Below are 13,595 nucleotides of genomic sequence, written 5' to 3'. Positions count from 1 at the left end.
CTTTTCCAGATCCTGTTGCAGCAGCATACTTTCATTACTATCATTAACAACCGTGCCAACCTTTGTATCATCTGCAAACTTTGACATTAAGCTTGATATACCTTCATCATTAAAATTGATAAATATACAAAACAAAAATGGGCCCGAATCCGAACCCTGAGAGACACTACTAATAACATTAGTCCACGTAGAGCAGTACCCATTGACCACCACTCTATCTTCTCCTGCTCAACCATCCTTTTATCCATTGTAGCAACTTGCCATTAATGCCCTATGCTCCAATTTGTACAGTAGTCTTCCATTTGCAGCAGTATCAAAAGCTTTCCTGAAATCCAAATATATGATATCCAGATTATTTTTTGCATCCAGTTCCTTTGTGATCACATCATAGTATCCAATCAAATTGGTCAGACAAGACTTTCCCTCAACAAACCCATGCTGTATCTGAATTGTTGCTGCAGTCTTGTCTAAATAATCCTGCATTGCTTCTTTAATCAGTGACTCCATTATTTTCCCTGGAACAGAAGTCAAACTAACAGGTCTGTAATTACTCATATCACCCTTTGATCCATCTTTGTGAATTGGAGATACATTTGCACATCTCCAGTCCTGGGGACCTCCCCCCCCCAATCCAAGAATTCTCTGATAATTATGGCTAAGGGTTTGCTTACTTCCTTTGCTACTTCCTTTAATATAACTGGATAGATCCCATCCACCCAAGGTGCCTTGGGTGGATGGGATCTATGTTTAACTTCAACAATTTCTCTTCCATTTTGCTCTCAGTTATTACAAAATCATTTAACTGCCTGTTAGAGTTTGATAAACATCTGGCCCACTCCTCCTTGAATAACTCCTCATGTGTGTGAGTGTAGATGCAAAATACTCATTTAGTTTGGCAGCTATCTGAAAATGATCATCTACAGTCAAATCATTGATATCAAGTGGACCAATCTGATTCATCCCTTTCCTTTTTGAGTTTATGTAAGTAAAGAAGTCTTTGCATTCTTTACGAAAGATTTTTCATAATTTGCCTTTGCTTACCTAACCTTCTTTGTGACTTGATTAAAGACTAGCTTGTATCTACCGTGGGCTTCTGTGACGTCTGACAGTTTATGTGCATTCCATGCGTTTTTCTTCTCTGCCACGAGTCTCATTAGTACATCTGACATCCATTTCGACCTGAACCTAGAGCAGTATTTCTCACTTGGAACAAAAAGCCTAGTAACTTCCAAGATTACTTCTTTAAATGCTTCCCATTTAGAATTTGCTGTTGGTAACATCATCAGTTGGTCCCACTGTATAGAACCTAAAAAATTTCTGAGACCACAGTAGTTGCCTTTACGAAAACAAAAACCCTTCCCTTTACCCCTAATGGTAGTTACATCTTTAAGTATATCCCACATAAGTACAATGTGATCACTGCTACCTAGTGGTTCCTTTACCTGTAAATTCTTAATGCATGAATAATCACTGCTGATAATCAGATCAAGAATTACTCCCTCTTGTTGCCTCTCTAACATGCTACTGTAGAAAACAATCATTCAATAAATCCACAAAAGCCTTGATAGTGTGCGAGTGACCAATCCACAAGTTCCAGTCTATATCTGGAAAGTTAAAATACCCCATTATGAGAGACACTGATTTTCTGGCCCACTTTATTTCTCTGTATAATTGTTCATTGTACTCATCAGAGTCAATAGGCCTATAACAAACTCCCACCCTCATTTTTGCTTCCCAGTGCTTATGAACACCAAACTGACTCAACATTGCAGTCTATCTTTGTCAACTGGATGCACTTCCTTAGATTTTATTTGTTTCTTAACTAACAACGTAATCCCTCCTCTGTTCCTATCCTCTCTATCCTTTCTGTACACATTGTGCTCCCCAAATTCCAATTCTCCATCCCTTATATCTGAGTGGAACCAAGTTTCTGATATTCCAACAATATTCAACTTGGATGTCTTAACCAGCACTTCAAATTCATCAGATTTGTATACTATACTCCTAGCATTGGTGTGCAAGTATACATGCATCTTTTCTCACTCTTAGTTACTCTAACACAGCCCATGTATTTATTTGTTTTATGTCCCCCAACAGTTCCTGAAATCTCCAGCAACTGGCTTTCTGAGCTGCTGCTCATTCCGATAGAAGCAGTGCAAGAATTATTACCACCTCTGCCTATGGCTACTGTTAATGTTTTAGTTTGTGAATCCCCCCAAGCTAGTAGTTTTCTAACCCACTTACATTAATTGATAGCATCAGCAAATATTCTTACGCCCTTTCTATTTAAGTGTATCCTATCCCTGTAGAAGCTGTCTCTCCTGTTAACAAGCACAGACCATGCTGAAAAAAATTCTACCCCATGAGCCTTGCACAATCTCTCCAGGGCCGAATTGATTGACAAAGCTCTCATCATATACTCCCTCCTATCATGTCTGGGCAGGATTGCAGATACTTTAAAATTTAACTCTAACTCCTGACTTTTTTTTATCATTGACCTGTACTTAGTAAATCCATAGTTCTCCTACACTTAATATCATTTGTGCCAATGTGTATAACATTATCACCTTTTGTGCCTTTAAAAGATGATATCTGCTCTACAACGTCATCAACTTTTGCCCTGGCAGACATACCTTGGTCCTATTCCACCTATCCTTTTTGCACAATATATTTCCTGTTTCCTGACAATTGAGTCACCAACAATAACTAGCTCCTGTGGGACCAGCACATTCTGCCCTGAAGGTTGCCACTGTGTTATCTGGTGCATAAGAGTGTGCCCGGGCATTGAGTTGGGCAGCTGAGAACTTGATGGGCCCCCATTTTAATTCCTTCAAAGGTATCCACCTGACCCTTCAAGTTCTCATAGATGCCCATCAGAACCCTGAGTTGGTGCCTAATTTCTTCATATTCTCTGCACCTAACACACACACACACACAAAGACATCCTCCATGGCTAGATCATGTCCTGTTCGAGAGAGATCTGCAAACATATCGCATTTTGCATAGTTTTTTAGACTGTGATGCGTTGGAGAATTGTCCCGTACGGTACTCCTGCAACCATAGCACTTTCACTACTCTGCACAAGTTGCTTTGCTGCTCTAGTCTGGGGAATGATTTCTGTTTAAATACAATTTAGTTAGATTGCAAAAGAAAAGAAGATGCACACAGTTAGCAAGGAAATAGTGAAGCCAGCAGCTATAGACATCATGCTCATGAGTTGTAAAGATGACTGCCAAAAAATTGAACAGATACAGCTGTTGAGTGATGCCATACTTATTTGTACATGTATATTTTGACATAGCAAATAATATCAAGCAGCAAGTGATTCTAGCTGTAAAAATAAGTGAACAGTCTTCAGCTGGATGAAACAACTGATGACAATGATGATGCACAGCTTGTATATGCATTTGCTATCCAGCGTTAACAGATAATGAAGAATTTTGTTTTGCCTGCCACTGACTACTATGACAACAGGAAAGTTTTTATTAAAAAAGTACTCCCCCTCCTCAATAAGGATGATATGATCAGTATTTCAGTATGTGCACTGATGGTACATCAGCAATGCTTGGAATACATTGACTTTTGTGCCAGAGTGAAGGAAATGGATCTGTAGTTGAAAATTTTTCATTTCTTCTCCATAGGGAGAATCTTGCTTCCAAAATCTGTTTGTGGAGCTGGATATTGTGATGAAAGAAGTCATTCAGGCTGTGAATTTTATAAAAGCAAAGTAATTAATCAACAGGATCTTTAGCCAGATGTGGTCAGATTGGCTTTGACCCCACACATTTACTTTATCACTCTGAGGTCGGGTGACTGTCACAAGGAAATATATTCTTCAACAAGATGTGACATTATGCAGTGAGGTCAAAACTTTTGTCTGAAAAAATCATTCTGTGGCTCTAAGGTTCTGAATTTCAAGTGGACATTAAACTATTACCTTTCAGATATATTTCTGCCTAAAACAATGTTGGATATTTCGATGCAAAGCCACGATCAGACAGTGATTAGACTAATAGAGAAATTGACAGCTTTCAAAAGAAAGAGCGTCTCCGTAGCCAGGTGGGAAGGAGCAGCAGTGCGTAGCACACGCTTCTTGATTAGACTGGGGTTCGAGCCCATCACCACCAAATACGGAGGATGCGGAAAGGTCAGAGAATGACCACCGCATATCCCGGAGTAATATGGAATATGGTCTTAGTTGCTAATGCTCCTAAAAACCAAAACAACAACAGCTTTCAAAAGAAAAAGCTGAAATTGTGGAAGAGGAAAATGGAAGAAAACAAGATTGCTTCTTTCTTGACAAAAATGTTATGAAATATTTGGAAGAACTAAATTTTGATTTCATTTGCTACTGGATGTGGCTAAATATAGTTGGGTATGTAGACCATTTTATATTGATATTTAAGATTTCGCTGAAGACATTTTAAGCACTGTTGGCCTTCAAGAGCTTCTTATAAGATTCAAAATGGCAAGACACTGCCCTACAATTTTCAAAATAAACAGAATCACCGAGTGAGTTCTGGCTCAAAGTGAAGAAGGAAAAATCAGTTCTGGGAAATGAAACTGAAAGTTTTACTATCCTTTTCTACAGCCAACCTGTGTGAATTAGGTTTTTTATCACTTATCTTCTTATAAACTAAGCTTAGAAGTTGATAGCAACCAGAGTATGACTTAAGGTGCAACCTTTCAAATAAACAACCACAATTTGAAGGGCTTTAAAAATTTATGCAGAATGAAGGTTCAAATTAATATACCTGTAGTGGTTTTAATTTTTTATGTTCTTCTAATATTTGTGTTTTTCAAAAGTATTATTTTCCATCATCTAAGAAACTAATTATTAATCACATATATATTTTTTTCATGTATGAAATTTCCTAAGCACTAGTTATATTTTAATAAGCCTGATGTAGCAGAGTGGCCAAGAGTGCGATTGCAATAGCACATGCTCTTTGAGTGGACCGGGGTTCAATCACGTGACTACTAAATACGATTAACATTTGTATTGATTGATTTATTGTAAACTCCACAAAAATGACGGTGAAGAAAACTGAAACACAGAAAAAAAATGACAGTGGTTTTTGTAATTTCAAACTGTAGGGAATAAAATTGTGCTAATGGTTTTCTGTTTGCAAAAGTCGTGTGTGCCAGTATAATTCAAACTCTGCTATGATGTGTCTCTCATTGCTTGCTTCTAATCACAACTGACAGCTATAGCTACTGTCAGTTGTGATTAGGACCAAGCAATGAAACTGAAGCAATCAAGCATTTAAACAAACTGTATAAACAATATATAATATATAATATTAAACAATCATATAAACTTTTAAAAGTGAGCAGCAATTGTTTTTGTTTTCAACATAAGACTTGAATGAATGCTAAAGAAACTTTACTGTGACTGCTGTTTCTGCAGCCATGGGAAAGATTTCTGAGGTTAATGTGCTAAATTGCCAAGCCTGAAATCAAAAAAGTAGTGAACAGCTGACTCCCAAACTTAAAAAAAAAAGTGAAAAAAGAAAAGAAAACTTACAAAGTGATTTCCAGTATAATGTTAAAAAAAAAATAATAAATAAAAAATACTGTTTGCTCTTCTTCAAGTTTATAAAATGCATGTTTTTGAATATATATGCTGTTGTCAGTAAATTAGTAACAACTAATAAGACACGTGCATTATGGAGTTTGATTTGCATTGGAGATATGCTGCTTTGGGAAGTAATGACACAAGCAATAGCACTTAATGATGCTGGGAATTTCACTGTAATTTATACTTTATTTTTTTTTTAGTAAAATTTTTAGAAAGTTATGGATTTTTGAGTATTCCAGGTTTTTGAAGGCATCTAAAATGATATTTAAACTGTTACAGTTTATAAATTTTTCAGATATGATTTGTATATTGCATTATTTAGTTTCTGTAAACTTTTGTATGTGTGTGCCTCATACAAAAGTATGAGGCACACACATACAAAAATACGAAACAGTGCCTCAGTTTTGTATGAGGCACTGTTTCACATCTTTGTTCTGAAGAAGTCTTTTTACATAATGTGCAGCCATGATGCCCCCTTCTCCTTAAAATATTTCAATAAAATCATAAGCAATCTTTGTATAGGTGCTATTCATATTTATTATAGTTTGATTATAATTATAACTGTACTTATGTGTACTTTGAGACTTAATTATAAATGAAATGCACATCTTCATCTTTGGCGGAAAGTTTCTTTTTGAGTTAACTATTGTGAGTTGTATTGTTTGTTTAGGTGCTCCAAACTCAGCATCCTATACCGGATCAAAGCATGCATTACAGGTAGTTGTCTTCTTTTAAACGTTGGAAATTTTTGAATTTAAATCTAAGTGTGTGATATTTTTTATATAATAGGTAATTCTTAATTGTTCCATAATTATTTGCCATTCAGATATATTGTTATAAGGGGGGGGGTTAGATTACTTAAAAACATTAACAATTTATAAAAATCTTTTTGCAGCCTTAACTTCCAAAATGTAATTTTCATATTTATATTTTCACTTATTAAAAAACAGTCTTAGTTAGAACTTTTAAATAATAAAATAGTCAATGTTATTTTGGCCATTTCAAGATTATGAAAAGTAGGAGGGCTTTCCATCCTTTCTTGAATTTTATTTTTAGCCAACATTATTTAAACTGTCTGGCAAAATCTTTGTACTCACAACTGAATATTCCATTCACCAGTCTGGTTGCCCTTCTCTGCACATGTTCCTACAGATCTACATTCTTCCTAAAGTGAGGCTTCTTGACCTGTATAGAGTACTCAAGATGTGGCCTAACCATTGCCGTATACAGAGGGATAATCACCTCCTTATCCCTACTAGCAAAGTTTCTGTATATCATTGACAAAACCCCATGAGCTGTCATGGCAGCACATCTGCACTGTTCAGAGAATTTCAGGTCTGACTGCACAATTACCCCCAGTTATTTTTCATTCTCCACTACCCTCAGTGTACTACTACACAGTTAAGTTACTCTGGGGTTAATGCTACCTATATGCAGTACCTTGCATTTGTCATGATGAACCTCAACTGCTGTTTCTCAGCCCATCAACCCAATTTTGCTTGATTTTGTTGCAGCAGCTCATCCTGATGACTGTTGTTAACCACCCTGCCAACCTTTGTGTCATCTGCAAACTTTGACATCAAGCCTGACATACCTTCCTCAGTATTTTTCATGAATATCAACAATGGCCCTGGCACTGAACCCTGGGGAACTCCACTAATAACATTAGTTCATGAAGAGCAGTGCACACATTGATAACTACACTTTGTGTTCTTCCACTTAACAATCCATTTATCCATAGCAGTAACTTGCCCTTAATGTCACATTGCTTCAGTTTGTACAGCAGTCTTTTATGTGCAATACTATCAAAAGTCTTCTTGAAATGAAATGAAAGTATATGACATTAAAATTATATTTTGCATCCATTTCTTTGGTCACTGCATCATAGTAACCTATCATATTTGTTAAACAAGACCACCCCTTAAAAAATCCATACTGTGATTGCAGTATAATTGCATGCCTATCCATGTGGTCCTGTATTACTTCTTCAACCAGTGATTCCATTATTTTCCATGCAACAGACATTAAGTTAACAGATCTGTAATTAGTCATGTCACTGTTAATAGGCTTTGGGTAGATTCCTTTGTAGATTGATTGATTTAGACTTGCATCCTACCTGCACTCTCACGAACTGGAACCATGACTCAACTCACATTATTTGGATCTGTAAACTGACCTGCAATCAGCAAAAGAAAAAAAAAAAAAAAAACAGAAGACATTAAGAATATCTACCCTAAATTTATTATATATCAGTAATAATTACACATAGTTAATTTTAAGTTAAAATAAATTATTCAATACAATTAATATTTTTATCATATATAATAATAAAATAATTTTACTACGGTGGATTCCGGTTATTTGGGCCACTGGTTAATCAGGGCAGCCGTTTATTTAGGACAAATCTTAAAAAACAGAAACCAATCGAGAAAATAGCCAGGGTTTACTTCGCTTAATTGGGACAGCATGCCGTTTAATCGGGGCAGGAGACCGCAGCATTGGAGATTACCCTACGATTGTCTCCGACGGTACCATGTGGTTCAGTCAGAATTCTGGAGGTCACAACCATAAAACAATTAGTAGTCATCTGTTTATTGGGCTTTTCTGTTAGTGAAATTTATCATAAACGGACAGTAAACTCGATCTTACTGAATTTGCGATAATACTGACAGCTGGAATTCTGTGGGTTATTATGGTGAAATGTGTTTACACTTCCATGAAATCTTCAATCATATAAAAAAATTAATTTTCAGATCTTCGCTTCATTTGTATTTTTAAAGCTTTGTAACTCGTTACTCGGTTCTCATTTGCACGTATTGTGTTACTTGCAAGTTGTGTGTGCCATGTTCTTTGTTATTGCTTATCTTTTTACTGTTTTAAATTTTAACCCCCACCAACAAATGTCAGTGAACAGAAATGTCAACTAGTTTGTACGTACACATTACAGTACATATTAATTATTCCACTTTTCACATTTTTTTTTAATTGGTAAGGTAATAAAGGGTAAATTTGTGCTTAACATATTTTTGCTTTTAGAGTCTGTGGATAATATACCTCCTATTTTCGCTAATTAGAATCTATGTTTAATAGAATTAAAATTCAATTCACAAATGCGATTACTGCACATCGTATAGTGAATGGTACTTTACTATGTTGAGTTCGCCATAATGTGATTTGATTGTACAGTGAACCAATTGTAAAAAAAGTGGTTCATTGTATTTTTAACTATTTACATGAAACTTCGGATAATTGGAGCAGTCGCTTAATTGGGCCAAAATGCATTAGTCCCGATGTGTCCCAAATAATTGATATTGTTGCACATGGAAGACTGCTGCACAAATTGGAGCAGTGTGGCATTGGAGGCAAATTGCTGCTATGGATAAGGGGATGGTTGAGTGGCAGAAGACAGAGAGTGGTAATCAATGGACACTGCTCAACGTGGACTAATGTTATTAGTGGAGTTCATCATGGTTCAGTGTTGGGTCCGTTGTTGTTTTCGGTGTTTATGAATGATATTGATGATGGGATATCAAGTTTAATGTCCAAGTTTGCAGATGATACAAAGGTTGGCAGGGTTGTTAAGGACACTACTGACACTATGCTGCTGCAACAGGATCTGGAAAGGTTGAACAGATGGGCTTCGAGGTGGCAAATGAAGTTTAACATTGACAAATGTAAAGTACTACATATGGGAAACAGTAACCCCAGAGCAACGTATCAACTCTGCGGTACTACACTGACAGTGGTGGAGAATGAAAAGGACCTGGGGGTAATTGTGCAGGCAGATATGAAGTTCTCTGAGCAGTGCAGACGAGCTGCAAGAGTAGCTCATGGTGTCTTGTCAATGATATACAGGAATTTTTCTAGCAGGGATAAGGAGGTGATTATTCCCTTGTATAAGGCAATGGTTAGGCCACATCTTGAGTACTGTATACAGGTCTGGAGGCCTCATTTCAAGAAGGATGTAGAGCTGCTGGAACGGATACAGAGAAGGGCAACAAGATTAGTGAATGGAACAAAGGGTTGCTCTTACGAAGAAAGGCTTAAGTTTTGCAAATTACAGAGTCTGGAGACTAGGCACCGGCGAGGTGATCTGATAGAGGTGTATAAGGCTTTGAATGGTTTGAGCATGCTCAATGCCAATGGGATTCTTCATCTTGCTCAGAATAATCACCTCAGAGGGCATAAATTCAAATTGAGGAAGGACGGATGTCGGATTGATGTGCGGAAATTTGCCTTTGGCCAGCGGGTGGTTGGTTGGTGGAACCGACTTCCATTACTTGTTGTTGAAGTTGATAGCCTAAACAAATTTAAAGCTCAACTGGACAGGTATTTCGAACGAATGGAGGGGTGAAATGGGAGTGGTGTGTGTTTTTTTTTTTTTTTTTTTTGGCTGATGCTGAATAAGCTTGCTTTCTTGCATCATATGCCTCTACTAATGCTAATGCTAATAACTGGAATGGACTGTAATTAAATTTTTAAAAAGTGAAAATATAATCAATTTTACAATTTTTTTTCCTTTTTTTATTTTTTTTTTTAATGACAACCGCATATCACCGGAACAATATGGCCTTAGTTGCTAATGCTCCTAAAAACCAAATAACAAACAAACAAACAATTTTTTTTTTTTGGAAAGTTGCTGTGCAGAAACAGTACAGCAGGTTTCATAATTTAATTTTTCTTGTACTCAAATTGTACTGTTTTGCTGTTTTTACCTTTGACAGGATTGGCAAACATTAAATTCCTCCCATTTCCCCACAGATATAGCAACATATTTGGGTGACACGAGTAATTACAGACCAGTTAGTTTAACTTCTGTTCCAAGTAAAATAATGGAGTCACTGGTTAAAGATGCATTGCACGATAATTCTAGACAAGACTGCAGCAATAATTCAGACACAGCATGGGTTTTTTAAGGGAAAGTCTTGTCTGACAAATTTGATTGGATATTATGATGTGGTTACAAAGGAACTGGATGCAAAAAATAATTTTGATATCATATACTTGGATTTCAGGAAAGCTTTTGACACTGTTGCACACTACTGTACAAATTGGAGAGGTATGGCATTAAGGGTAAGTTGCTAAAATGGATAAAGGGATGGTTGAATAAGAGACGAGAGGTGTTTGGTGTTGGGTCCACTATTATTTTGTATATTTATCAATGATATTGATGAAGGTATATCAGGCTTAGTGTCGAAGTTTGCAGGTGATACAAAGGTTGGCAGGGTTGTTAATGACAGTAATGGCAGTGTGCTACTGCAACAGGATCTAGAATATTTTGGAAGATGAGCTGAGAAGTGGCAAATGAAGTTTAACATTGACAAATGCAAAGTACTGCATATGGGTAGAAGTAACCCCAGAGGAACGTACCAATTATGTGGTACTACACTTAGGGTGATAGAAAATGAAAAAGACCTGGGAGTAATTGTGAAGTCAGATATGAAGTTTTCTGAGCAATGCAGACAGGTTGCCAGAGCAAGTCATGGGGTTTTGTCAGTGATACACAGGAATTTGCTAGCAGGGAGGTGATTGTCCCTCTGTATAAGGCAATAGTCAGGCCATGCCTTGAGTACTGCATACAGGTCTGGAGGCCTCATTTTAGGAAGGATGTAGATTTGCTTGAGCTTGTACAGAGAAGGGCAACAAGATTGGTGAGGGGAATGAAGGAATCCTCTTACCAAGAGAGAAACTTAAGTTCTGCAAATTGCAGCGGCTGGAGACTAGGCACCTGCAAGGTGATCTTATTGAGGTGTATAAGGCCTTGAATGGGTTGAGCATGCTGAATTCTGATGGGATTCTTCCACTTGTTCAGATTACGAACCTAAGGGGGCATAAATTCAAATTGAGGAAAGACAGCTGTAGAATAGATGTGTGGAAATTTGCCTTTAGTCATCAGGTGGTTAATTGCTGGAACAAACTTCTGTCTGTCATTGTGGAAGTTGATAGGCTAAATAAATTTAAGGAGGAACTGGACAAACATTTAGAGAGAATGGTTGTGCAAATTTTTTATTTTTCCCAGCTGATGTTACATAAACCCATATGCTTGCTTTCTTGCATCACATGCCACTATTACTATTCTGTCCTAGAGCAAGCTTGTTCTTTCGTTTAACAAGTATCTCATCAAGTATTCTTTCTACTCTGTTAGTAATGACAATTGTGAACAACTTGTAGATTTGGGATAACAAGCTAATTGGTCTATAATTTCCAATTTCTGATTTATCTCTTTTCTTATTCAACAAAACTATGATTGTATTATTCCACTCCTTAGACATCACAACTTTTCTAATGCATTTTGTGAAGAGCCTTGCCAGTTTTTGTGTCATGTCTCTTCCTCCCAATTTTAACAACTCTACAGTAACTTCATTTTCTCCCGGGGCTTTCTGATTCTTCATTTTCTCCAATGCATGTTCTACCTCATCAGGAAGTATATCAGGTATGTTGTATGTGTTATTAATTTGCAATCCATCTTTCCTACTGCTGGCATCATTCCCTTGCTTCTTGTATAATTCTCTATAGTAGTCTTCTGCTATTTGAATTATTATTATTTTTTTTTATGTAAACCCCAAACACGAGAGGTATTAGAACCTATAGTACTTAGTACCGTGCTTGGGTTGGAGGTTGAGAAGACGAAAGAAGTTATTTGTTGGCATTATGCCTTCTGTGCTATTTATAAGTACACCATCGCTATTCTTCAGATTCAATATCATTTGACTTTCTGTATTACTGCTCATGGCTGCTGATTTAAATCCTTTGTTTGCCTTTAATGCTTGTTCTACTTTTCTTGTGTTAAATTTTCTTATGTACTCTTTGAGTCTCTTTCTAATGGCTTTGCATAACTCAGTATACTCAATTTTTTTCTTGCTCTTCATTTGTCATCTTCGGTTCATCATGACAAGTGTTTCTTGACTAATTTTTTCTTCTTTGGATTTCTTTTTACCTATAGGTTTCTTGGGCTTTATCACTTTCAGAAGTTTTCAAGAGTTTTCCCTTAATGACATCCAACCCTCATTCCTCTCTGAAGCTGGTTTTTTTTTTTTTTTTTTTTTTTTTTTTTGGGGTAGTTGTTGGTGCATAGGCTTCTGTGGCCATAATGCGCCTCCCAAGGTTTTTTTGCAGTACTTTGATCCAAGCCCGAGGCGGGAATCGGACCCGCGACCTTTGGGTTGCTAGGTAGGCACTTTACCCACCCGGCTAGCCCGGTCGGCTTGAAGCTGGTAACTCTTTCTGTGTGCTCATCATTTGACATGCATATTTAAAATAATTCCAGGATGACTACTGATAATTTTTATATGCCTAAATGTTTTCATATTTCATAGTTACCAATTTCCTGGGATTGTAGGGCATCCAATGAATTTTTGTGTAGGATAGTGTATACATTGCATAGTTTTCCAGTGGCTATTTAAAAGATAAGCAATATTTCAAATATAAACTCAGTCTATCATTTTTCCATAAAACTGCTTACAAAATTTATTTCGTATTTTCCAAAAAATTTATCTTTTTATTACTAAAATCATTTATTATCAATGACCACTCCTTTAATTTTAATATTCTGTGAATAATTTATTTAATACAGAAATTCTCTTCAGCTGATAAGCTTTCTCATTTATATCTATAATATCTTTGCTTCATCATCACCTATTTTTTTTTTTTTTTTTGTCAAAAAGAGTTTTAAAAAAAAAAAAAAAAAAAATCTCAATAGACTGGACTGGGCCAGAGTTGATCCTGTGTTGCAACATTTGGTATACATCTACTGTACTGTTTTTACAATGGACAAAAAGCATCATTCAGTTTATAACTGAACAAGTTAAAGCACTTGTTGAATTAAAATTAAGTTATTTTATTCAGAATTTAATAACAAACTCAATTCCTTATACAGGTAGCTTCCTTCGAAGAATTCACTGATGCAAAACTTGAGGGTAAACTAGTTGATGGATCAAATATCCAAGAATGGCTTTCATAATTGCATAATGATTTTTTAGGAATATATATAATAAAATATACATTATTATTACAG

General features: G+C 36.2%; 2 protein-coding genes across 3 annotated transcripts in view; one reads left to right on the top strand and one right to left on the bottom strand.

Annotated features, from left to right (window-relative positions):
* The window catches only part of Arv1 (ACAT-related protein required for viability 1), a 494,559-nt gene that overhangs the window by 372,004 nt on the left and 108,960 nt on the right, over window positions 1–13,595 (bottom strand). The window lies entirely within an intron of this gene.
* The window catches only part of LOC150084826 (dehydrogenase/reductase SDR family member 7-like), a 154,085-nt gene that overhangs the window by 60,455 nt on the left and 80,035 nt on the right, over window positions 1–13,595 (top strand). For both annotated transcript variants that reach the window (XM_090375571.1, XM_090375570.1), the window contains exon 5: window positions 6,252–6,298. In XM_090375571.1, coding sequence (XP_090231697.1) covers window positions 6,252–6,298 — 47 coding nt within the window. The remainder of the gene's footprint in view (window positions 1–6,251; window positions 6,299–13,595) is intronic.

This window comes from Mastigoproctus giganteus, chromosome 6, assembly GCF_048544385.1.
Source record: "Mastigoproctus giganteus isolate SK-2022 chromosome 6, ASM4854438v1, whole genome shotgun sequence".
NCBI lineage: Eukaryota > Metazoa > Arthropoda > Arachnida > Uropygi > Thelyphonidae > Mastigoproctus > Mastigoproctus giganteus.
The sequence above is the reverse complement of the archived record's forward strand: the minus strand, read 5'-3'. Positions and strand labels throughout refer to the sequence as shown.